Source organism: Pteropus alecto, unplaced genomic scaffold, assembly GCF_000325575.1.
Source record: "Pteropus alecto unplaced genomic scaffold, ASM32557v1 scaffold14, whole genome shotgun sequence".
Taxonomy (NCBI): Eukaryota; Metazoa; Chordata; class Mammalia; order Chiroptera; family Pteropodidae; genus Pteropus; species Pteropus alecto.
This window is the reverse complement of record NW_006436810.1, coordinates 6,496,368-6,523,466: the sequence shown is the minus strand read 5'-3', so window position 1 is coordinate 6,523,466 and position 27,099 is coordinate 6,496,368. Positions and strand designations below refer to the sequence as shown.

Sequence of the window (27,099 nt, the reverse complement as noted above, 5' to 3'; positions counted from 1 at the left end):
TTGACTTTGGGTGATGAACACAGTGCAATATCCATATACGTGTTATTAAATTGCACACTTGGAACCTATAAAATTGTATTAACCAACGTTACCCTAATCCATTTAATAAAAAAAAGCCAATGCTTTGCCCTGTAAAAAACGCATATGCACTCTTAGACACATGCTTCCTGCTGCTTCCTTAGCAGAAAGAACGGGCAAACCGAAGGCCTCTTGTAATCTCTGCTCGGTCCCTCGCTGGCCTGTAGCATGCATCCACAGCCTGACCCAGGTGGGGACAAGTGAGCCAATTCTTGGCGAGTCTGGCCACAGGGAATCCTCAGATGGACAGGGTCTGTCACTATCTCATGGGCTTAGTGTCCCTTCCAGGTGTCACTGAGGGATGAGCACATCGTGGGCAGGCCTTCGCTTTCGGGCTCAGAGGGACCGCTGGCACGCTGCTTTCCTATGAGAGACTTCAGAGGGCACCTGCTCTGCCGATGTATGTAAGGCTGACGCTGGCCTGAACCTCCCCGCTTCTCGTTAGGCTTCTGGTTAGTGCGGGAAGCAAGAGCTCGTAGGGCGCTAGAGTACTATCTTCATTATTCTCAATGTGCCCTACCAGTTTTTCTTCCTTTTTCTATTATAACGCTCAAATCTAAGAACGGCTATGCTGTTCTCTTCTAAAAACTGAAGCACACCCAAACCACCTCAAAACCGAGTTTAAACCGAAAATTATCTTTACAGTTTCCTCGACCCCTCCAACTTCTGTCGAGATAATCAGGCAATTCGGCGTGTGCCTCCGACGGGCCTCTGTCTGCAAGAGACGGCAGAGCTGTGCTAGCACATCTGCACTTACTGAAGGCCGGTGAGGTGTGGGGTTTGCAGTTGTTACCTTAAGGATTTTCAACAACTGCAGCTTTTTTTTGTTGCTTTAATGAATTAAAGTTCTAAATCAGTCAATTAGCCAATAACGAGTATCTGGGTAAAAAGGGACAACTGGAAATTCAAACTAGGTTTCATTCAGCAACGATGCAGGCAGTAAATAAAACTAGTGCTGTTTAAAATAAAATCTGCCCAGCCGCAATTACACCGCAGTGATGGCGTGAAAGGCTGTGGAAAGGTTAGGGGATCTGATTACTAAGCCAGTTCAAATTACTAAAATCATAGCTTATGTTGGCAAGCCACAGTGGCTCCATACACTAATCCATCCACTTTTACAATATTTACTCCCTATTTCTGGAGTTCTCATTTCTGGCTGAGGGTTTGTCGGAATGGGGACACTAGCAGGACAGCCACAGGTCGTGTGTCAATGAGGAAAGAAGACTTTAAAAAACCAATGTCCATTAGCATGTTTTCCCCAAAGCTGCCTATCCCTCTGCTCATCTTCTCCACAAGCCTGTAATATCACCTTCAGACTCAAAGGTGAGTCACACAAAGCTACATGTTATTATATGCCTTAGAGGTAGTTATGAGTTTAATGAATGCCACCAGGATCTAAATGATAAATTCTCTTGGTAGGCTATTCCTGTACTTCAAAATAGGAAGACCTTTTAGAGTGGTTCTCACTAAGGGGTGTTTGGAAATGTGTGGGGGCATTTTAGGCCATTAGTATGGTGGAGGTAGTGGGTGAAATGGTGGTTATTAGCATTCAGGGGCAGGAACCAAGGATGTTAAATGTCCTGCAATAAAAAGGCACAGCCACAGTCCTGCCCCAAATTCCGACAATGCCCTCGTGGAGATGTGCTGTACCATGATCCGTAGCATTTGGGAGAGAAAGCTATCTGGGCCATCTAGTCCAGTTCTCAAGGGACCGAATTAACATTACACGACAGGCAACGCATAAATGACAGACCTGGTCATTTAGGTCCGGGCCTCTTCATTAACACAGTACTACTGCTTGATGTTCTATCAACTGGACACTCAGTGTTTTCACTAGAAATGGGAACTTAAAGTGTGTGCTCACTATTGATCCAAGACCAAAGACTAGGGCCTATGACAATCACCAAAACTCAACTGGCTTTCACGTAACATCAGTTCTAAGCAAGCAGCACATATGTTGGAAGGACTGAGTTAAACTCTGTACTCAGACCATTAAATGGGGCAAGAAAAACAAATCTTATGCAGCATCAGAAATAGAAACAAGAGAACCAATTTCAGTTTAATATAAGTATAGAGACCACAGAGTAGAAAAACACCACTGACTTTTAAAAGGACTATATGCTTACATTAAATAAGTCATCACTGATTCAGGAAAAAAAAAAAGAATTGGCAGAGGAATATAAAGATATGCATATTTACTTTTAATTAATCTCACCTTGCCCGAGTTAATATTGTACACAGATTCTTTCTCCTGTATGACTCAAGGGCACATGGAAGAGCAGAGTGATAAGAAAAACCAATTTAGACGAGATGTTCACAAATTTACAACCAAAGTCCTTCAGTACGTCTAACCCACAATTAAAGGTATGAACTGTAGCACGAGAGTATAAAATACTCATCTGAGGTGAACAGTAAAAACTAAAAGGACAAATCAAAGAAAGATGAATAATGTCAATAAAAATGCAAAAAGAAACTGACAAAATTTGTTCTAAAAAATTATTTTAAAAAAGATTAGACTTCCTGTTACAGTATCATGAGATGTGAAGCAGTAACATCAAAATCCTAGCAATATGGAGCACTGCTTCCCCCCCGCCCCCCAAATATGATAAACTGCCAAAACTAGAGCTTTTGAGGAGGGCTATGAAGAAAAGGCATCCGATCCGGTGCCAAGACCAAAGCTGGTCCTTAACCCACACCCGTACTTCACCTGCTGTCACCTGCTCCCACCAGCCCACACATGTGGGGTCCCGAAGCAGGCTGAGAAGACCCTCTGGAGACAAGCGTCAATGTCGGTGAAATTTCTCCACAAGAATCATGGATACAGAATGAAGAAATGAGGAATCCATGCCAGACCTCACGACGAAAACGGAGCCAAATAAAAGCAGCAACCTTACCCAGGTCGTGGTCTTTGTGTTATGGTCGATGAAGAAAGGCCGGCCGTTTGGCGCTATCCTCATCTCCCAGCCCGGTGGCAGGAAGCTCTGTGTGACTTTGTGTTGTGGTTTGGGGGAGTTGTAAGGTGATGGCTGTGGGGACTGTGGATTGGAAAGGGTATCTTTCACAGTCCGACGTATGGGTGAATCCTTGGCACCCTAAGGAATAATAATGCGCATTAGAACTCTTGTCATGTGATTTGCCAGATGTGTCAAAATGTACCTGGGTATCATGGAATGCTCCTCTTTGAAAAGGGATGGGGGAAGCTCCTAAAAAATCTGTTTCCATCATGCTTTTATTTTTAAATCGCTCTAACTTTAAGGTTTTCCTATTGGTTAAACACACAACGTTAATGACTTATAACCACCATCTTTTGATAGCTACTGGGTACATACCCCAAATATTGAGCATTATGGATGGAGATTTTTACAGAGGGTAGAGCAAAGCACGCCTGCTCTTAATGAGCTCACAGTCTAATAGGGACTGGACTGGCAATTTGCAGAGCACAAAGAAGAAAACCTGTATCATCAGAGACGACCACCTGGAATCGCACAGTTACCCGTGACGTATCACAGTCTGGAAAAGCTACTGTCCATTCCCGCTTAGCAGCATCTTAAGCCCAGGGCACAGAGAAACCCACAGCTATCTCTAAGACACAGTCAAGTTTAGCACCTCAACTGTTTACTCTCTGGATTCTTTGACACCTGTGATGTTAAGGGATGGCACTAAAATCGCACAAACAGGAGAGCACAAGCAGATGCCCAGCAATGACTTACAGATGCAAATATGCATCAGAAACACGTATGCCCATACAATGAGAGACCCTAGAGTCGAAAAGAAAAAAACAAAATGATCAAAGCCATAGCTGTTTTTTTTAAAACTCAATATAAGCATTGGTATTTGAAAGAGTTATTATGCACGTCTAATGAGGTCACAAGCAATAAGGAGCGAAACACAAGAATGGAGAAAGTTCTGAAAAGAGGTGCCCACACGTCCAGCGCAAGTCACCACGGCCTCAGCCAAATGAGAATGAAAATCAGATGTGAGCCGGGCGGAACAGAGAAGCATGTAGTAAGGCTGCACGAGAACACCCTTCACCACGAACACAATGACGGGTCAGAGACAGGAAAGTGGCTGCAAAAACGGAAGTCCAAGTTAAGAGAGAAGAGAGAATGAGAAGTCACGGGACAGACGTGACCCCGGTTAGAGGAGCGGCCTTCTCACCTCCAGCGGGGCGGATAAAGTTACTGTTGGCGAACTGAGGCTACGAGGCCGGCGGATCTGAGGCTCGATTAGGTGGTTGTTACTGTTTGTGGCGGATCCAGATGCACCGTCTTCTGCAAGCTATGTTGGAGGCAAAAACAAGTTAGCTTCACATGAGGATCTCCCTGTGTGTGTGTGTGTGATGAGGGCTGTGGACCCAAACAACAACACAGCCAGCAATAATAAGAGGTCTGGCCTATTTAAAGCATGGAGGAAATGATTAAACATAATAATGGGAGAACACATTCAAGGGAAATAAAAATGAATCACTAGCCCAACATAAAAACTAGCCTCAGGGAAGAAGGGGGTTGGGAGAGAAGCTACACACTGTAATAGGCTCTTACTTTGAAAATATCTTTCACGTGACATTTAAAAAATAAATCTAGGGATAAACTGATCTAGGGAGCAAATTCTTCCTTAGGCAAATATTACGCTTAAAATAATGCATTTTCCTTGAGGGAAAAAAAAAAAAGATTTCTAAAATGTGGTTTTTTTTCAGAACTATACATAAATATCAGGGACGTGGAGCTTCCACCGCCTGCAATTTCCAGTTGTACGGCGATCTGCATACCTGCATGATAGGCCGAGTCCAAGTTGTGGTTCGATTGTTATGATTGACATAGTATGTGCGTCCCTTAGCATCTTTTCTCTCTTCCCAGCCTGAAGGTAGGCCCGGCGTGGTATGTACATAGGCCACTGATGGCTGTTTGTGTAAGAAATCATTATTATTTAATATCTTGCATTTGTTTTCTAATCAGTTTAATAAAGTAATGTACACCCAGAGAATTATTTTTTTCTAGAGAAAGTAAGTTAATTCTGTTTGTACCAAGAACATCGGTGTCTGGTAAACAGCAACAGATTTCCAGCAGCTTCAGATCTACTGTGCAATGAACCCCGTATGGCTATGGAGTCCAAAATCTTACAGAACTCAGTCGTAAGGCCCTGAAGTCTTAACTACGAAGGGTCATTGCTAGTGTGATCATCAGGAAAGAGAAAAACACAATAATAGGTTTTAGTTACTAAATTTTACTGTCAAGCCATGTAGAGCATAAAGGGATTGTCAAATGTTATTGTCTGTAATAAGAATGCTCTGAATATTCTTTCCTCAATATAGCTGCTACGGGGACGTGCTCCTTCCTTGCTTATTCTTAAATTCGTCATCAGCTTAGGACACTTCTATCTTTCAGGGGAGGTCTGTGTTCACATGAGTGGCATATAATCAAGAAGACTGATCAGGACGCCTCAACTGCCCCAGCTCAAGAAGCCACCTGGCAATCCGAGGTGAGAATTCCAAAGCAGCCTGATAACTGAGGCTGTATTTACCCTGTCTGCCCATGCAGAGTCTGTCTCTGTAAAGGGTGAAGGAAGCAAAGGCAGTTTCCGGGTTTAGAGACACATCTAGGATAAAGTGACTATATTTACATAGTCCAAATTAGATCGAAAAAGGATTCCTGAGACACTTCTGCTTATGAGAAGCAGTGCGAGATATGCAGTCGGGGTGGAGAAATATTGGAATAGCGAGGCTGTTTCAGTGAGTCATGGAGGCAATGAGATGGACATTTGAGGTCAGTGCTGTCCCAGGAGGAAGTACTGGGTGTTGGGAAGCTGCGTACAAGATCTCTAACTGGGAGAGGGGTGCTACTCTAAGGGAGGTGGGCTCAGAAACAAGATGCCAACCACGGCTACCAATGTTCCCAGGAGAATGGAAAAGAAGCAAGAGGCCAAACGTCAGGAATAATCTACTACGTGAGGTTACAAAAGGAAACTGCTTCGTTCTGGGTACATCCTCCCTGATTAGGATCTTCTGACTCTCCAGATGTTTTACTAGGTGTAGTTTTCTTAGTAGGCTGAGGATAGAAATCTCTTAGCCCAGCTTCTCCCTGTGTTTGTCCCAACAATGTGCCTTGACAGAGAGAGTCACATCAGAGAGTCCCTAGTCTGCTGCAGGACCCTGAATTAGAAAGCATGATCAAGGATGCCGCCATGGAATTTGGGGACTTCAGTTAACAAGGCTAAATACTCTACTTCATGAGCTCGACAGCACATTCCAGCAAAAAACTGAGGCCATGAACCAGCGGCCTCGATGGTTATTTCTAAAACATGTTTACCAGGCAAGGTAATTTGTAAGAAAACTTTCTGCAAAACTGCAGTAACTATTCCATGGACAGATTTCCAGATAAACTCCCGAAGGCTCCATAACGGCCATTCCAACACTCGGATCACAGAGCTTCCTGGATCTAGGTGTGGGATTCAGCCAGAACAGAAGAAACACCAACATGCAGGCTTGATCCTCCCATGAGTATTTTGAAGCTCTTTCTTCCCCACTTCTCTAGCTATGGCACTAATACAAAAGAGCTACCGCCAGGCTACTTTTTACCTAGGTGTTGCAAAAATCGTCTCTGCCGAAGCAAGTCAGAACCCAAGTTGTAAGCTAAGTGAGCGGTCAATCGGTCTTTTTGGCGAAGTACATGCTATCAAGCTTTGACCTACTATTGTTTACATGATGACCAAAAATGCTTTGGCTACATGGAGAACTGAGTGGAATCTGTTGTGCTCCTCTTCCCCGGTGAGTTATTTTTGGGGAGAGGCAAGGAGATATGCCCTCAGAAAACTCCATTCTGAAAACCTTCAGGACAGTTTTACAATTATAGCATCCCTGGAAAGGGTATTTATGAGGACACTGATAAACTAAAATAACTTGGCTGTGTTGTGGACAGTCTCAGGATTGAGTCCTGTAAGTTGTACGACTTTCCATCAGTTACTTGTTCCTGGAACTAATCACAGTTCATGGGACTAATCAGCTCACGGAAATTTGGAAGTGCAGTAGAGAGCACTGAATGTGATTAAAATGTTCATTCTACCTCGCACTGAGAACTGAATCGGCAACCTATAATCTAGTCCCATTTATGCGAGATGGTGTTATTAACGTGTTTCTTTATAGATTTCTTTCCAAAGGACCATGGAGAACAACTTGTGCTGATTGCCACTTTTGACTCAAAACATGCCTCCTATCACACCCAGCCAGGGCGCAGGTGGGACTCAGCGTCCACGGACAGATCATGGAGGTGGCTTAGCCCTGGAGCCCAAACCAGACTTCTACTGCCGTGCGTGTGTGTGTGCACTTGTCAGCACATATGTGCATTCCATTCTACCTTAAGAAACAATCAGCCAAGAGTCAAGGTCAAAATTGCTAGTCAGCTTAACATTTCACGGCTTTTCATCTGAATATGTCACTGTGTTTCACAATGCCAAATAGCCATTTTGTTACGGCTTCCTAGTGGCTCCATTTATTTCATTAAAATGAAGAACTCAATTATGCTGAAACTGTAGAAATTTCAATATGCTTTTACAGATGATAAACATTTGGCACGATCACACCAAGTCTCTCCAAGATTCGCTCAATCCCTGCCATTCCTGTTACCTCGGTTTATTTTAGGCTATGTACAGCAAAGATCAGAAGGACTATGCTGTCCCTCTCATTATCTCACAGAGAGGGCTCATGCTTAGCTGGCTGGAAAGTGATGCCAGTGTGCACTTATTTGTCATGAACAAAAGGGTCGTGATTGTATCAGTAGGTGAGACTCAGGGCTTATTCATTATACTATAGAAATAAAAGCCTTACCAAGGAAAGATAGATGTACCAGGACATGGTATGTAGTGGCCAAAGGGATAGGGGTGGGAGCTGAATGTTCACAGTGAGGGAAAATTATATAAACCCCGTGTCACATTCACATCATGGAATATTATGTAATTATTAACACGTCCCACAGGAATGACTGCAGGTGGAAAATACCAAGTTGCTAGGTAATATGTACATGAGAGCCCACCTTCCTCTGTGTGTGTGTGTGTGTGTGTGTGTGTGTGTGTGTGTGTGTGTGTGAATGTGTGTGCGTGTGCACATCTGTGGGAGCACAGAGCCTAACTCCAGCATGAGACTGTACACTTTAGTGTGGGGCTGACATGGAGAGGGACGGGAGAGGAAGTAAGGAGGGAAAAAATGTGGCAGGAGATGGAACTGGAAAAGAGAAAGCAAAGGGCATTGGTGACAAGGGACGGTGAGTGTGGGAGAAAAACAGATGTGATACTTTCGAACCTCCCTAAATTTCTAATGTAGCCATAAAGTAAGTTGGCTGCCTGCAGCCGGAAGATCACTGGGCACAGAGAAAGCCTTAGAGTAGGTAAAAAGTTTAGAACTACTACTACTGCCCAGTGCTTAGAAACAAAAAAACAAAATCAAGCTCATCTTTTTGATTCCTTGGTGGGGAAGGGTGAGCACAGTCAAGACGACAAGAACCGTGGCGATGGTCACCAGGACCTGATTCACGCGGTCGCTCTGTCCTGCCAGGTAGCTCTCCCCAGGGAGCCCAGCGCTCTCACGATTTAGTCTATCCTGTCACTTGATAGCACAGCAATCGCAACACTCCAATACTAACAACAGCAGGTTCCGAGGCCAAAAAAAATGCAAAAAATGAATGACAGAGGATGCTCATTAGCATTGATTCTATTAAAATTATTTCATGAAATGATCTCATCTACCATGTAGCCCTACTCCCATAGAAATTTCTAGTGCACAGCAGGGAACATGCTGGTTCATTTGGAATTTCTTGAATTCTACTGGTGGCTGAACCTGGTCCACTCGACACATGACTTTCACATAAATCACTGCAGCTCAATACCTTGAACTAGGTTGATTTTTGCTGATTGTCAATTTGATTTTCCAATGTACAATGCTGAGCATTAAATTCTAACAATATAACTAAATTGTCCTTTGAGTCATCAACGTCCTGCAGAAAGTCAGCAATTGTATATGTATTTAAAAAAATTCTCAAGTAATAAGCAGTTATAACAAATGTAATAAAGGTGAAACAATAAGAAAAATTCTTCAGATAGCTATCGCAGCTCAAAAAGCGTAAACTCTAAGCTAACCTATCTTTAGGGATCAAGTAGAAAACAAGCAATTAATTTACATCAGTGAAATGCACTTAGGGAGACCACCCATTGTTTACTGAATCAAGAATCACTGCTGTTGCAGCCCGTAAGGCAGGTGACATGAATCAGAACCTTGAGCTGATACATAGTGAAATCCGAGCAACCCACAAACATGAATACTAGAAGTTATTTAAAATGATGAATAAGAACAGCAGACACTTAACTTAGAGAAACACCCATTTTTTCTAGACCTCTTAAACTTTTTAAATATGTTCCCTCTCTGCCCTCCCCACAAGTATATGAAGACTTGTTCGTTCTTGTGAGTAAAGCCCCCAGTAGCAGAGAAGGGTCACGGGTTCATGGTCGTGATACAGAAAAGCTAATCCAGCGTTTAAAGTGTGGTATAGAAAACACACAAGAGAGAGCCCTGTGCGCAACTGAGAACCCACACACGTACGATCGCATTCAATTCCTCTGGCCTCCCCGATTCTCTTCCGACCAAATTCATTTACCCAAGCATTCTAATAAACGGTAAAAGCTCATCGGAAGTATAAACACTAAATGGCAATATATTTTAAGTGATCAAATGAAACACACTTGACCGAAGCTTGACAGTACTCCTAACAAAACTATATGAGACTAAAAATGTCTATTTTACTCAGTACCTTTGAACAATGTGAAAGTGAGAAGTTTAAAATAAGAACCATGTGCATCCCTAGCACAAAAATGCTTTCTGATTTCATCAAAAAAAGAAGAGTACATTCACCACTATGCAAGGTATTAAAACCAACCCACGGGTTTGCCATTGAAGTCTAATCAAGGGTATCATTACCGTTGGCTCCTCACCACCCGAGACAGTTGACGAACGTGCTCTCCTAGTTGGGGCACTGGGCTGTTGAATGATAATTTACATCAGTGAAATGCACTTAGGGAGACCACCCATTGTTTACTGAATCAAGAATCACTGCTGTTGCAGCCAGTAAGGCAGGTGACATGAAATCAGAACCTTGAGCTCCACTCTGTCCAGGTAAAGCTGGGCACGCACTGATGACCAGAAGAAAAATAGGACCACCACCACCCTCTCACCCAGAGATGTCTGATTTGGGTGAACGATGAATTGACAACCTCAATAATAATAGCATGAGATGTCATATTAAAAAAAATTTTTGAAAACCGCTATGGTTTTGCCCCTGCTGTTAAATAATTAGCAGATTCTTAAATCTGCCAGACTCGAACTTCAAGTTAAGAGACCACTGGTAATCAGTGAGTTTACAGCTTTATAGAGTACCAGGAAAGAGGGAGGAATCATCAGTTTCCAGGAAAAGGAGCTCTTTGGCAAATAAAATTGACATTGATTTTGAAAAGGAGAAGAAGTGCCATTAATTCATCAAGAAAATCACAGAATCATGAGGTTGAAGAGGACCCACTAGTCCATCATCACAGCTGATCGTTCTGTTTTGGGGGAGGCCCATAATGAAACCATCCCAGAAAGGACGTGCTTGTCAAGTTTCTTCTCAACCAGCACATTTGACATAACCCCCAAATGAATCTATTATTTTAATTACTCAGTTGACTAGTGTACTCATTAATTCGCATTGTAAACATAAAAGACTAACGCCCAGGCAAAAAATATCTTTTTGAGTTGTGCAAAAATGTATACAATAGGGAAGACACTGTGCTTTCAAAACCTGTAAGTTTACTTTTTTCCCCTTCATTTTCACACATAATAAATGATTGAAGATTCATAGTCATAAAAAAATTGGTTATGGTCAAATATCAACTTGAAAATGCTAAAACCACATATTTTCTCCTCCAGAAGAAGGAATGAATTTACATAATAACGTTTCTTGTTTTTAATGTGTACACCAAACATCTCCCCAGGCAGTTCTGGTCTGCCATCCAATTTGAATATTCATTTTTATATATGCCCTATATTATTAAACACCCCTCACACTTCCATATTTGCTGCTAGTTACAAAAATTGGGGGAGAGTAGAAACAAATTAGAGCTAATTCTTTAGTCAGCAGAGAGCTGCCTTCAGAGAGAAGGTACAGAGGCTTTGTGGAGTTTAAAGTTTGGGCCGTTAGTTACAGAAAGGAACATTGCAGACAACCCAGAAGAGTTCTTCCTGTTTAAAAGGATTCGGTACATTCTTAAAACACAGGTCACTGAATTACAGCTAAAGTATTTTTTTTAAAAAGCAATTATTAATATATGTTTTTAAGTAGTTTAAAACAGTTAAGTAGTTAAGTAGTTTAAAGTCAAGTGAGCACATCAGAACTGGTATTAATTTGGGTGAAAAACTAATGAAATTTTTACCCTTTCAGAGACTTTTGGTGGCAACGACAAATCTTTGTATCACAAATTCACTCTCCTGGGGCAATTTGCTAGGAAATTAGAATGTCTTGTTTATATGGTAAGTGGGTTTGCACAGGAAAAACTCTTCCCCAGTAGCCCCGATGATTTTAAGGAAAAGCCGCATTTTCAGTAGCCCATGATTTTAAGTAACAGGGTGGGAAATGAGCGTGGGTTACCGGTGGTAGATGGGCCTGCTCAGCGACCGCGTCGGTGACACTGCACGACCTCAACCTCGAGGAGGGCTCTCTCTGCTGAAGGGGAAGAAAGGACATGAAGCATCAAGAAAACGTATGCTTAGAGAAAGCTTCCATTGGTTTAAAAAACATACCAATCCTATTCACCGCTCTTAAACGCAGCATCCTCTTTTCAGAGTAACGAGCGTAATCCTTTAAGGAGTCAAGTTATCGTCCACTTTCATTCTCAGTGTTTTAAATAGACTGAGGTTTTAACTGGCCTCTAGTTAGAAATAACACCAAAAAATAAGAGAACGGGGTCAAAAAATGAAAGGGGACTCGACAGGCCACCGTAACACTGTAGGGGTGCTTTAAAAACGGAAATAAGAAGCTGGGAAGTCTTTTCTACTCTGGTCTAGGATGTGACCTCTAGGTAAATTCTTATGTGAGACAAATAGAGGAAGAAATACTCACATATGATTATTATTGTCATTGGCAAAGAACCAGCTGGATTCTTTGGCTACAGAAACTCAAATATAATTAATGCTACTACTTCTAAAGGATCGGGTATTTATAATTTTAGCTTCTCAATGGAGTTGAGGTTGTACGGATAAGAAATTAGGGAAAATAGTGAGCTTAACCTAATAAACCTAATGTGTAACGTATAATGTTCTTCTCACTTGTCTTCTCAGCAGTCCCCAACCTTTGTGGCACCAGGGACCGGTGCTCCTATGAGAATCTAATGCCTGATGATCTGAGGTGGAGCTGAGGTGGTGATGCTAGCGCTGGGGAGCGGCTGCAGATACAGATGAAGCTTTGCTCGCTCGACCACCACTCGCCTCCTGATGCGCGGCCTGGTTCCTAATGGGCCAGGGACTGAGACTGGTCCTCGGCCCAGGGGTTGGGGACTCCTGATCTACATGGTTTTTAAAAAAGTCTAACAGATCCAATCAGTATTGCTATAACTCATGCAGTAAACTTCCTTCCCTTCATAGGTTTTAAACATATGGCTTCATTGCTTATGTTGTTTCTGCAGAAATGGTTTGACCAATTCAAATACCCCATATATGCATACTCTTTTTTTTCCTGCCCCTTTAGGCACTACATTTTCATCTCGTGGTAGTTCTCTTTCTGAAAAACATTCACAGAATTTTAATATAAAACCACATAAGTAAGTAGTCACTACAACTCATACAACATGGGCCAATGGTGTCTTTTTAAATACAAACATTAGAACTGAAGGAGTAACGATTTTGTATTTGCTTGCTCTTATATTTTATGCAGTCTTCCCATTTCTTTACATTTGATATGGTTGTAATAACGGCTATTTTTCTAGGATGACATTTTCAGTGGAGTCACCACCACCATTTTTATTTACTACAGTACATCTTTAAGTTCAAGTTCTTAAGAAACACTGACGTTGCGTTTGTTCTCGATTTTATATGCACAAGCAGGCCTTTTCTATGGGCTTTTCTGCACAGTTTTGGATTGTCAAACATAGATGTCTTCATGGCTGATTCTGCTGCTTCTCCTAGGGGCTTAGCCCCATGCGAAGCTTCCAGGAAGAGTGTCCTTGATGGTTGAGAACCCAAGTGCAAATGCTACCATGATGTCAGTGTCTCAATTCCACAACCTTTCTCAAAGATTCATCCTCTGGGACTTAGCAGACATCTTCTCTCTCCCATTCTAACCCTGTCCTGGACCGGTCACTTAAAAACCATGCCTTCATCTGTGCAATGAGGTGATAACGCACGCAGAGTATGACTCAAGAGGATCGATTAGGAGACCCAGCATCTCCTACATCCCAGTGCAAAATACCACCTCTCACAAAGTACTTTTTATGAGCCCCTGGCTGGGAAAAGAAATGCTACAAATGTAAAGCTGATAATTATAGAAGTCATGGACTCCTACTTTCTGAGTTCTTTATAAATCAAGAAAGATTCCCACCTGCTTGGGCTAATTTTGGTGTAGTCCTGCTTCTCCTAGGTTAGAAGGAATTTGGAAAAATGTCAGAGCTATCTGGGAGCTGGCAGACCCTTGGTCATTTTGTGCATGCAAGATTCTCTTAAAGCAACAAGAAATGATAAAAATATTTGCTCAGCTTCTCCTCCAAACAAGACTATTACTTACAATCAAAGAACTGAACTGCTCCCCATTGGAGTCCGGAGTGATCTGAAGCCTTCTGCTCAGTTCCTCAGACAGCTCCTGAGGGCTGGTCCGAGACACTGGGGAGGATGGCGGTGGGGGCAGCGCCAGACTGAGGGAGTCTCCAGTGACGGCCACTTCTTCTGAAATGGTCTCCCAAGGCTACCAAGGAATGAGATGCTGGGGTAAATGCTAGGAACGAGGGATCCTCTCGTCCCTTCCCCAGCAATGACCATTATGATAACTATAATTAATATTTACTGAGAACTAAGGAGGCACACAATCTTCTCAAGAACCACCAGGAAGATATGACTACTACTTAACGAACAGATGAGGAAATAGGCCCAGAGGGTGATCTGCCCAAGGTAGCAGAGCTAGGAAGAGGCAGGGCCAGAACCTGCCTGCTTCCGGGGGCTGTGCTCTTAACCCACTTCATAGTACCACTTCTCTGAACTATGATTTCCTTTCAGCACTTGTTGCTATATGCATGGGTTAAAAAATATTCTCAGCAACTCATTCATGATTTTCACGGATTTTCTTTCACTCTGACTGCTGAAGTTTCCCCATGAAAAAAGACCGGATGCTATAAACGTTAATTAAACACTGGTATAAAGTACCTTTTAGTAAATTTATTATGTAATCATTAATTTTGCCTTTCCAATTTTGATTGCTGGAACATTACGTAAATGATATTCTTCCTAACACAACGTCCTTAATGGATTTCTAGTAAGTAAACGGTTGTTGAGGCAGCATGGAAGTTATGGTAATTGCTAACTTGTTCTTCATAACTTTTCTCCTTGGTAATTTATCGAAATTATAGGAGGAAACTATAAAACATTTTGATTCACCCAAATTTGCATTTTCTAGGTAATAAATATCTTTTGCGACATCAAAAGTATTCAGTAAGAACTTGCATTTGATACCCAGACATGTCACAGAGCTCATCCATTGCTCCAATATGATAACCATGTTGCCATCTTCTTCATAACTTTTCTCCTTGGTAATTTATCGAAATTATAGGAGGAAACTATAAAACATTTTGATTCACCCAAATTTGCATTTTCTAGGTAATAAATATCTTTTGCGACATCAAAAGTACTCAGTAAGAGCTTGCATTTGGTACCCAGACAAGTCACAGAGCTCATTCATTGCTCCAATATGATAACCATGTTGCCATCTAATAAGATGTGGTTAGACTCTGGGCAGAGAAAAATTACAGAATGAAAGATCTTACGATTTCCATACTAAAAATAATGTTGTTCCCTTTTGTAATGATATAGATACATGTATTCATCAAACAGGGCTTTTATGAGCACTTGCTAAATTAATCTCCCAATGGCTGTCAATTAGCTATGAGGATCCAAGCTTTATTTTTTAGACAGCTTTTACCAAGAAATGATGACACAGAATCGAGTCGGACAGGTGGGAGGAGCTGCGGAGTTTGGAGGCAGTGGGGACGCGTACCTCGGGCCCCTCTCCGCCCTCGGTGGGTTCGGGCTCCAGGTCCTCGCTGATGTGTCTGCGTGAGCGGAAGCGCCTGTGTGCTGCCTCCTGGTTGATCTGCCTGATGTTGCTGTCCGATTCGGAGGACACGTCCCTGAGAGAGAGGGGTGAGGGGATGCGAGACAGGAGAATTGGTGTCGATAGGTGGCCCTTCAGCGAGAGTCCAAAGCTCACCATGGGCTTTACACCTACTAAAATGCCAGTGCTCGTAAGTTAAACAAACGAACAATTATAGTGGGCCTTTACATACGAGAATTCTTCCGCTGTATTTTGGCTAAAGTATAGCTCTAGGTTTGTTTCGATCAAATAAATACAGCTTTTAAATCATCAGTCACAATATTTTGGGCATCTTTCAGGCATATACTTCAAAATGCACTGTGGTACTGAAAAGAAATCAAAGTCCTCTGTCTATTTGCCCCAGTGATGTCAAGCCTTTCTAAAGAGAGGTGACAGGAAGCTCACACACATGACCACTCAGTAGTGACCCTTCTGGGAGTCTAGCAATGACAAGAAGGCAACTTTTGGGCACTAACAACAGACCAAAAAAGGTACATAGTACAAATTCAAGGCTGGGATCTGCAGAAAAGTGCTCCTGCCCCAATATGAATTTTTTGGGGGCTGCTGTGGATCTCATTTTGATAGAGGCTCAGAATCATGACACGCTGCATGTCCCCCTGTTAAACTACTTTTAAACATTCACACAAGCATCTGGCAATAACCTCCCAAATCAACTGCGATTTGAAGAACACTGCAACTTCGTACTCTATTTTTTTTTTCATCATATAACTCTCTTAATTTGGGATCTGAAAGCACTGATTCTATCTTGAAAATTTGTAGTAAATTACAGGCAATCATCCTTCTGGAGAAACACTACTTGGAGGCTTTCAGACTAGAAGTTTAAATGTCCAAATGTTTTTCAGAGAAAACGCTCTGACTCTTTAGATAAGACACCATAGTCACTTAACAAAAATGATGTCACACATTAATATTTCAAAATATGTGAAAACATTATTTTAGACTAATTAAAATATAGTATTAATCAAGGGCCCTTGGTATAGAGTCTTCCTAAAACATAGGTTTTAAAACATTTTAATACAGTTCCAGACTAATACTATATCCCAATAAAGAGTCTGTTGGGCCCCCGAATAGTGACAAATTTGCAATTAACAACATTTGTATGCAAATAAATAGGTGACTTTTTAAAGCCAGTTTCTGAGATAGTTTAAGTACTTCAAACAAACATCTTTACACGATTAACTTTACTGGTAAAAGGAGTAGTATGAAGGTTAGTTTCCATCTAATCTGTATTAAAATGATAATTATTATGAAAATCTGAATTATTGAAGTTTTACTGTGTCTGCATACCCAAGATAAACTTTTGAACTCTAACAGAAATATGTATCCTGCATATTTTACAGTCATATTAAAATATATCTAGACAAAAACAGTGCATTAAATAGAGATACTGTCAGAGAAACTGACATAATTATGGCCATATAAAAAATAATTAAAATCAAGGGACACACAAGTATGCTAATAAAATTTCTGAAACCTCCAAAACCAAATGTCAGAAAATATAATATTGTTATTTGTGATTTTATGTTGCTGCAGTCATTTTTATGTGACTTGCACATCTTAAGCCCAAAATGATTATAAAAAGTAATGATAAGATATTATAGAACACAAAAAATTAGAAGATCAAACTGCCTTTATGAAATACATAAAATATTTCAGTAATATCTAAGAAGGCAAAGGAAATTTTACATTATCCTCTTTCATTTTTTATTGAGGATGAAAGCATCTCGCTCTATGATGACTGGCCTTACTTAAAAACATTTTATGTAACTGTCATCAAAATTTTAAATCTTCACTTGAAATATCAGTCATCATTTATTCAGTCAACACTGGGTGACAAATGTTTGTGCACAGACTCTGCACCAGGTCCTAACACATACCTGCACTGTGACAGGGACTTCTGAGAGGATGAGGTTGAAAAGAATATGGTTTTCATATTGCCATGTCTGCATTTTGTATCTCTCAGGAGCATACAGAATTCCATTATTTTGGAAGGACCGATTTTTTTTTTTTTAAAGGGCATTTACAATCAATTATGCCAATCTTCCTTACCTAACGTGCTCCATTAATGAGTAATCAGTGTGATCCAAAAACAACTAAATAGCATAAAGAAGCAAGATACCTCTGATTTTGAAATTCCAACCACAGGCTTTTATGCCTTTAGTGATAAAATGAAAATGTTCACACCATGAGGCCTTTTGCATTTAATTAAGCAACTAAATGAGAACCTTTGGAATGGAAGCTGTTGAAACTGACTGTGAGTATAAATGGTCGTTAAAGGGAACATGAACATGTAAAAATACTTCTACTCTGACAAAACAGGACGATGATTTTATTGGGGGCAAGAAAAAAATTAAGAAGTGGCTATTTCAGGCATTAATTTCACGCATATATTCTTCATTTGACTTTCATGGGAACTAAACAAATGAATAGAGATGAGAAAAAAACACAAATTTATCAAGTTCAGTGCCAATTAAGATCAGTGTGTCATATCATTTACATTCATATACATTAGTGACTGTAATTACGGTCTGAGTTGCCTAGATATAACTAAATTATTGCTAAGATGGGAGAATAAGTATGAAATGTTTTAGAAGGAGAGCTAATAAAAAGAGTTAAAATAAGGGTTTGAGTTAAACAAGTTCATGTTCATTTACAGTCTTAATATAACTCCCCACTATTTAAAAAAATTTATGGCTTTTACAGTAAAAAGTTTACAGTTTATATTTAAATAGGATAAGGACAAATCTAAAATTAAGGGTGTTTTAAAGGTCACCATCAGATTTGAGAGGGCTGGAGAATCTTCCATGGTCGCCTTCTGCTCTAAAGTACTAAGTAGTACATTCAGGCCTAAACCCGCCCTAGACATTCCACTAAACCACGTGCCTATAATCACTTTCAGAAGTGATTCATTTGTAGTCATTGATTCAGTTAAAAGGTATGTGTTGAGCTCCTACGTTGTGCCAGGTGCAAGGGGCAGATCTGTGAATAAGAAAGAACAGTCCGTGCTCAAACAGGGAATTGGGATATTATGTGCTCTGTGCCATGACGGAAGGAGCAGAAGGCGCTCAGAGACCCGGGCAGAGGAAGGCACGTTAGGGCTGACATTGGAAGGCAGCCAGGAGAAAAGGCGTGTTCTGGGTTTGTTTTGCTTTTTGGGGGGGAAAAGGGGAGGTAGCACAACCACGAGGCTAAGGAAGAAGGGAAATTGGAAAGCAGCTTGCACGATCGGGTCCCTTCCATGCCCCTCCTGTTTATGACGATGGGTGGCGAGTCTGGAAGAGACAGGATGGAGTAGGACCTTGTAAGAACGGCCTGGAGGCACTGAGATTTTTCAGGGTGAAAAATTTTCAGGGGCTTAAAGTTTTAGACACAAGTCTGTAGTAAACTGGTTAAGAAATGAGTCAGCAGGAGAGTCTTAATTCTTTGCTTAGCACATGTCTGATCTCCTCAGATACGGCCTTTTAATAAAGACACTTAGTATCGTTTTCCTCCAAAGAGAACAGTAGTATTTCTGTGAAAACTGAATTATGAAAACCAATATTTTTGAATTAAAACAATTCTTTAATTCTGGAAGGCTTGAGGGCTTCTGGCCAAGCCAAGTAAGGTTAAGGGGAAAGATCCCCAAATGCTCCAATAGTTCAGATGGGATGAGGTGGTCGTCGTGGAAACCAGCTTTCCTTATCTAACTTTTCTCTTGCTTTCTAGAAGTCACAATTGTTGAAAAAGAGGCACTCCCCGAATTCCACCCAGTTCTGCTGATGCCCTTCCTGGCTTAGCTCCTCCTCTCGGCACAGCTGCCTCACGGATGGGGACAGTCAAGTCACTGACTTCTCCTTCAACTGCCTGTGAACCCCAACTTGGATGAAGAACAGCATTTTCCCCGTGTGGCCTCTGGACTACCGATGAGCCAGCATCACACAAGTTCTATCTTTTGTTTTGGTTTAGTTCCTTGGGACACTGCCACCAAAGACGGTATGTTTAGAAAAACATATGAAGTGTTTTCTCAGGAATTCTCTCATTAGTTTCATAATTCTGTGAGGCAGAGAAAGTAGCAATTGCCTCCATTTCCCCCCCCCAAACATAGACTTCAGTCTGTATAAACATTAATGAAGGCAAACATCTTTCCATGTTTGTATTGGCCATTAGTATTTCCTCCTTTGTCAGTCAAGAATGGTCACTTTTCTACAGAAGTCAGATGACACGCCGGTCCCCACAGAGTGCTATGTTTTCAGGTATTCCTTTTTTTATGATGTTTGGCAAAGGTAGATAATGGTGCTTTGCTTAGGGTATTGGTACCAAGATTCTTCTGATCACTACCTGTAACCAAGTCCGAGATGAGTTCAATTTTTTTTTTTTTTTTTTTACTACAAATAGCTAGAGTAGTAGTCAAATGGCTTACAATAGTTTTAATAGCTATGGTCATTAAAGGGAAATAGTCAACAAATAAAATAAAATAAAAATTTAAAGAACCAACTAAACCATTTCCATGGGAAAAAGATTACTACAACAAGAGTTCAGCATCATCCCCATGTTCAGATATTTACGCTGCTGACAAGCTGACATCTACGTTGGGCAGTCCAAAGCTGACCGAGGACAACTGATATTCACAAGAACCCACTTGGGGACGTAGGAAGGATTGGCTATCGTTACAGATTCTGCCAGCTTTCTCTCTAAATCAAACAAAGCCCAGTCCAAATTTCTTGGCCACGTTCCCCACCCAGAGTCATACGCAGAATATCTTTCTGCAATTTCTAAAGATAAAAGGGTTATCAACACAACCGGCCATCATGACACTGCTGATACCACGTGTTTCAAAAACATCATTAGCAAATTTCCTTCAGAGTCTGGATTAAAGAGAAAATGATCTCACCTAATACTTGGCTTTTTATAAATTATATCATTAATTGACAATGACCTCCATCTCTTAGCTTCCAGGAAGCTCGTGATTTCTAGGATAATTTTTTCCTTTTCCTTTAATACTTTGTTTTTGCCTTGTATTGCCTATTAATAGTTTTAGGTCTTCCTATATACTATGATCTTAAAAAAGAAGCTCCTTGAAATCCTTTTTTTTTTTTTTTATAGTAGCTGAGGTTTAAGTAGTGTTTATTTGTGATCATGAAACCAAAAATTGCCAAGTAAACAAAACAATAATCAGTTTGCTGCGTCCCTGAGGCTGGGGAGGGATTAGAACAAACAGTAATTACTAATTCTGAGTTTGCAACCCTCCCATGTGCTCCTAATTATATCAAGGGGGCGATATATAAATTTCCCAAAAAAGGAAAAACAAAAGTTTTTTGAGAGGGTTGCCAAATCAAACAATTAAAGGAAATAAATATCCAAAACCTTAAGGAAGAGAGAAAACCGCAAAGCCGATTTGCTTGCTGTCTCCTCTTTCGGTTTATCATGCGAGCTTTATAGTTAAAGCTGAAGAGGGAAGTGCTATCATCACCACACACATGATAGATCTAGGAAACACAATAACCCCTGCCCTGTAGTTCATGAATCTCTATAAAGAAGACACAGGAAATAAATTACTTCATATTTCAAACAGCAGAACCTGACACACGGGAACAGGCTCTACAACACGCCGATTCTGACAGGCTCCCACACTCTTCTTTCCCGAATCGGGGGGGCCCCATGGCACTACAGGACCCGAGGAAAGCTCACAAACCAGACAGAGGCCTGGTTTCCCATGCCCGTCCCCAAGGGCAGCCGGGCTCGGACCTTGCTGCGCAGAGTGAGGATGTGCTCCCAGCCACCGTACGGTACTCACATTAAGCTCGGTCGGTGCCACTGGGTGGTCCGGTTGTTGTGGTTGACATAGTAAGTGCGACCTAAGTTGTCCACTTTTTCTTCCCAGCCTGGGGGCAGCGGAGGCGGAGGCAGCTCCTCCTGGTGCTGAGAAGCCGGGTCATTGGAGTCAACAACTTCCCACCCGTGCTGGGGAATAAAATCAAAAGGCGGGTCATGAGGCGGGTCCCTCAGGTGGGAGAGGGGACATGCCGTGCGGTCCGCGGCCTTCCTCGCTCCGTTGCATTCTCGCTCTTGCACTAACTTCACGCGCCACGTGTGAAGAAAGTCCCCCAAAAAGGGGCAAAGAAATGAATCCTAGCAGAGGCTTAACAATATGTGGAGCCGTGGCCCATCGACTGTGCTGCCTTCTGTGACGGCTGTGTGACAGGGAGCGACAGAGGCGGATGGGTATGTACGGTCTGCTAGGTTACTTAAGTCACGGCATACTCTTTCCACATTTCACGTTTGTTATTTTAACCCGAGGGCCTCCAGGGCTGTTCAAAGCCGTGGCAAGGACATGGGCCATGTTACAGCTGTTGTCTTTTTAACACCTCCCTAAGGTAAAAGGGAGCTGGGAAGATAAGCTGAACTGGATGGGTGTTCCAACAGAGTCCACGGCACGAGTGACCAGGAGGGTGGTTCTGAGGCTGGTTTTGGAGGTACAGCTCCTGCTCTGCGTCTAGCACAGTCATGGGAGCCAGAAGAAGTTGAGGAGCTGCAGCTTTCTCCTTAGAAACTCCCTACCGGCTACCGCCACATAAACAGGCTTCACGGTACCAGAGTTAGAGTTACATTTTGCAACACATATTTTAGGCATTAAGTATTCCTTCCTAACATCCCCTAGTAAAGTCACTGGAAAATTAAGTAATTCACTGGTGACTGCTGTTGGAAGGCTAGAAGAGTGTAAAAAATTCCTGGGATTTGAGATAAAAATCTGTTGATGTGCTTATGAAATCTTAACATTCATGACTGTCTACCACCCACTTCACTCTTCACATCGAGAGATGAAAGCTCACAAATGAAATATTGCCTGGAAACATGACCTCTTGGTCTGAGGGAGGTTTGGTTAACTTGCCCATAACACATTATTCACGTATCACATATATCCAGCAGCTGCAAACAGATGTGCAAATAAGCCATAGAGAAGCCTTGTTTAATGAACATTTTCAGAACAAGATGAGCCTGGACTCCATCTAACAAAACAGCACTGTCTGAAGGGTGTGCTAAGGGACAATGGGACCTACGGGGGAGGTATGTGACAAGAAAGTCAACAGGCAGTTATGCCAGGAGGAAAACAAAGAAAATTCCTCTGGACAGCTAATTCCAACATGGCATTTCTAGAGAAAAGCTCTCCTCGTGCATGTATCACCTGTGCACCAAATGTGTAAGAAACCTGGAAAAGATTTTCTTAATCACTCTATCTACTTTGAAGCAATTCCAAGGGCTAAAAGGAATTTACAGAGCTGAAAGTCCAAAGCAATGAGAATATGTGAGAATTTCACATAGGGCTGGGGCTAGGAATAAAATATGGGTTCGGCATTTGATCCAGAGAAACCCCGTCAGTTATTAGCATTTTAGCACAAAACAAAAAGTTCCATCTTTTTTATTAAAAAACAAAGACGGTAAATTGTCAAAGACAGATTCCTGGGTACTTTTAAGTTTTTTCATATTTAAGCTTTATAAACTTTAACTTCTTTAAATTATAAAGTCTTAAGGTAGAATGTTAGTATGATCTTAGGCTGGGATGAGAGACCAAGGCCCAAAGCTCTGCCGCTTACCTCCATATCATCTCTCTGCTCACTGTTTTCTTCATCCTGGCCTCCGTTTTTCGGCATATAGGCCATTTTCAATCGCAAAAATCCCTTAACTCGAGATTTATGACTGCGTGATGGAAGAAAAATGGTTATAAAGGACATGACGTGGTTACAGCTTTCATATTTACGATGACTTTTGAAAAAGATGAAACAGGAAAAGAAGTCGACTCTTCCTCAGAGAAAACCAACAACCAAACGTAAAGGTGCCTGCCCCTGAGGCCTCACCTTCTCGGTCTGAGGAGGAAATCCTTGAATGTGTAGGGTCGCTCCATGGTCGGGTCCTCTGTCTACAGGAAGAAAAAGTAGGTTTCAATATTCCTGATGCTTTGCATTTGGAGATACGCTACACTGGATGGCAGAGGGTGCTTTTCCGTATTTTAGAATGTGCTTATGTTACAGGCGGAGCTGGTTCCTCAACCAGTACTTGACAATTAATTAAACATTACATAGGTCACAGAACCTTATCTATGCGAGATCCACTAGATGTCACTATCGACATCAGTTTTTAGGAGCCAAGCCCAGCCTTAGACAAATGACAAAATTATAGCCATCGTTGCCAAGTGTAATTTCTAACTGCAGGGTGGAGGCCTCAATCTCACACACTCATTAACGTCAGAGAACCAAGGTCATTGGTGCCTTCTTGTCACTGTGATTCAGAAAACCTAAAAATGGAGTTAACAGGAAAATCTGTAAGATCTAATCTGAGAAGGTAATTTTACTTTATTTTTAACAGTAAAGTATCATGTCATCGGCCTAAGATAATTGAAAGATTATCTTCTCCATAGAGATCGTTCTGGCTGGTGCTTATTTCAAGAAGCAATGAATGTGTGATGACATTTAACCATTTTTGAGAGAAACCAAAAGATTGCAAAATGAGTTGGTCAAAGCAAGCAGGAAATTAGAAAAATAAATGTTATAATTCCATTAACTTTTAAATACTATAAATCCATAGTAAGACCTCAAATACATATACTCTTTAATGAAACGCAATTTGAAATATTTACTTTTTAACAACAGAGATAAACCACAGTATGACCAATTTTTTATATCAGGGGTGTGTGTACATGCATTTATATTTGAAATGTTGTCTGTTTACACCATTTCCTGCTTTAAACTCCTGATGGCTTCCTACTTTGCTTATAATAAACTGAAAATTCTTTTTTATAGCCTACAAGGTCAAACGGGATCTAGCTGTGAATTGCCTATTGCCTCAAAGTGAACCAGTCCCTGTTCACGCCTTCCTCCAGCTGTGCTGGCCTCGCCTGTCTGGTGCACGCATCACACCGATCCTGCCCTACTAAGACCCTCTGCTGGACAGCTCTGGCTCCAGAGGCCACGGCTCCCTCCACTTTGCCACCCAGGGTCACATCCGCTCAGACAGTGCATCCCAAATCGCCATCATCAGCCTCCCATTATCCCTCTCTATCACGGCATCTTCATTTATCTTCCCCCCTTTCACTGCTCTCTGAAATTATCCTGTTTATTTATTTATTTACTAGGCTATTACCTACCACTTCTAGAATGTAAGCTCATGAGACTGGAGACTCGGATTTGCTCACCATTGTACCCTTGGTGCTAAGAACATTGCTCAGTACAAAGCAGGCACCTGAATAAGGAGCTGATCGATCCATCTAATCCACAGTAAACTGCTGAGGGCATGACAATCCACCATCACTGAAGAAAGTCAATTACATTCTTCTCTAGGCTGTCCTCCCAAAGGCGCAGTAAGGTTAGACATTTTGGAAATATTTCCTTTAAAAAATGTTTCCAAATATTCATCACTTATGAGGGAAAGTTTATTAATCAAGAATACTATTGCTGGTATGTCTTCTTTTCATTTATTTGACCAACGAATAATTTTAGAAAATACCCATGTGAACGACATGTGGGCACAACATGGTATAGGCAGACCTCATGTGATCACACTTTGCTTTACCGCACTTCATAGATTTTTTTTTTTTTTTTAAATACAAATTGAAGGGAAGACCCTTCACCAGCAAAAAGACTACGGCTCACTTTGCTGTGATACTCGCTTCGTCGCAGTGGCCTAGAACTGAACCCTCAGTATCTCCGAGGTGTGCCTGTACTTCTCTTGGGGTACAACTAGGGAGGGGCCATCGCATCAACAAATACCTTGACTCTAAGGCAGAACGAATTCACTGATGTGTACAAATTCACACGCATTCTGTGAGACCTGGGCTGAGACTTGGGGTGGAGGGAAGAGACTGTTTCTGACTTGGGGACCAAAACGGTTTTTCAGATGTGTGGTTCAGTGTGAGATGAATGGGAAAGTTGACAGATGGAGAATTTGGAGGAAGGGTCATTCGAGCTGAGAAAATGATCAGTGTGAGCAAAGCTACGGGATCGTTAGTAGGTGTGAGGCATCTAGGAGCCGCAGAAAGCACAACCGAGGGTGAGCAGAGAAAAACCACAGCGCTCAGAGGGACCCGGCGAACGCAACTCACCATGCACTACGCCGTGCAGTTTAAATGACAAACGCCACGTGGGTCAAGAGGCAGATCTCCGAGCTCTCTGTCCTGGCTTCGTCACTTACGGAGCCATGTGGGCAAGGCCAAGTTCCTTACCTCTCCGTGCCTCAGTGTCCTCACTATAAAGGGGGCAGGGCAGTAACAGGATCCTACTCACACAGTAGGTGTGAAGATTCAATCCATCGACTGAGCTGGTAGACACCAAATCTTCACAAGGTTCCTGGCACACTTAATGAACACTGGCTGTTACCATCGGCAGCCAATTCTACACTTTCATGTCATTAAAAAATGAAAATTCACCTTCACAGAAATTCTCCAGTGATCTTTTGGGTAAGTACACAATCCTTCTTGGCATTATCCGGGCTCCTACGTGATCATATGCCCTAGAGAAAAGCCCAGTGGAGACTCCCAGGACAGAACTCAGAATGCTCCTGGTAGAAAGCCATCTCCGACAGACTGATGCTAACAGTATTATTGGCCAAAATGGATGCTGCTGCCTCCGGTCATAGGACATGAGTATTCAAAGAAAATCTTTTGGATATGCAGTGCTTTCATCTTAAAAAGATGTGTTGCTTTCAGCAGAACTCCACTCGCTATGATATATCATGAGATAAACAGCTTTGTAAATAAATGGAAGTGAACAACTTTATCAGGACCCTAGACTGAGCACCTGGATGCAGCAGCCAAAAGCACCCACGCCTAGGCTAAGAGCCCCACCCCCCTTGGCTCTTGACTACATCACACATTGATGCTGGAGACACAGGGTCTGGTCCAGCACTGTGCCAACTCGCAGATCACTGGGCAAGTCGTTTCTCTTGCTGGGACCAGGTTTCCTCCCCTGTAAAATACAGGGAGTGGATAAATGGTCTCTCAAGTCCCTCCAAGCTCTACGATACTGAATTCCACGCATGTGAGAGGGAACTGTACGCTGCTACCAGCTGTGAATATAAAGAGCTGTCCATCATGTAAGTTACCCAGCCATACCACTGCCCTGAAAATGCCTTGCTCTAGGAAAACTAACATTCAAACCTCACCCATGGTTGCCTGGAGTAGCACTTGACCAAAGTAGAAGAAAGTAATGTTTTAAAAGTAGCTCCCTCTATGCCGGTGCATTTCCCGAGGATACAGACATTTGGTAGGTGGGTAGGTAGGGACAGGTGCGCTCAGGGCTCCAAGGGCAGGGGACCCACAACCGACAAAGAGGCAAGAAGCACTTCACAGAGGCGCAATAAGCCAACACCTGTCAGAAATGCCATCCTGCTGTTGTTAACACAAGTCTTGGGGTTATTTTTGTCTCTAAATAATTGGTAAATACAAGTCATAAAATAGTATATGAACTTTTAGACGACACACTGAATTTAACAAATGTAAAAATCAAACAAATGTAAATCATTTTTTTAAAATCAGCAGTAATTGTACATTTTATAGGTAAGATTACTCTTGGTACCCCACTGTAAAAGAAAAAAAAGATAGAGCTGTGTTTCAGCTGTAGTGCAGATATCAGGCTGGTTGGGTGATAACTTCCTTCCTAATCTCGCCCCC

General features: G+C 41.8%; 1 protein-coding gene across 11 annotated transcripts in view; it reads right to left on the bottom strand.

The window, feature by feature from the left end:
- The window catches only part of NEDD4L (neural precursor cell expressed, developmentally down-regulated 4-like, E3 ubiquitin protein ligase), a 300,190-nt gene that overhangs the window by 41,669 nt on the left and 231,422 nt on the right, over positions 1-27,099 (bottom strand). For 5 of the 11 annotated variants that reach the window (XM_006913704.2, XM_015590804.2, XM_025048100.1 and 2 more), the window contains 10 exons: positions 23,294-23,355; positions 23,033-23,135; positions 21,235-21,401; positions 15,345-15,477; positions 13,866-14,042; positions 11,739-11,813; positions 10,037-10,096; positions 4,847-4,978; positions 4,237-4,356; positions 2,973-3,170 (listed from right to left, as the gene is read on the bottom strand). In XM_006913704.2, coding sequence (XP_006913766.1) covers positions 2,973-3,170; positions 4,237-4,356; positions 4,847-4,978; positions 10,037-10,096; positions 11,739-11,813; positions 13,866-14,042; positions 15,345-15,477; positions 21,235-21,401; positions 23,033-23,135; positions 23,294-23,340 — 1,212 coding nt within the window. In that variant the 5' untranslated portion in view covers positions 23,341-23,355. The remainder of the gene's footprint in view (positions 1-2,972; positions 3,171-4,236; positions 4,357-4,846; positions 4,979-10,036; positions 10,097-11,738; positions 11,814-13,865; positions 14,043-15,344; positions 15,478-21,234; positions 21,402-23,032; positions 23,136-23,293; positions 23,356-27,099) is intronic. The other 6 variants (XM_025048101.1, XM_015590802.2, XM_015590801.2 and 3 more) reach the window with 5 other exon arrangements.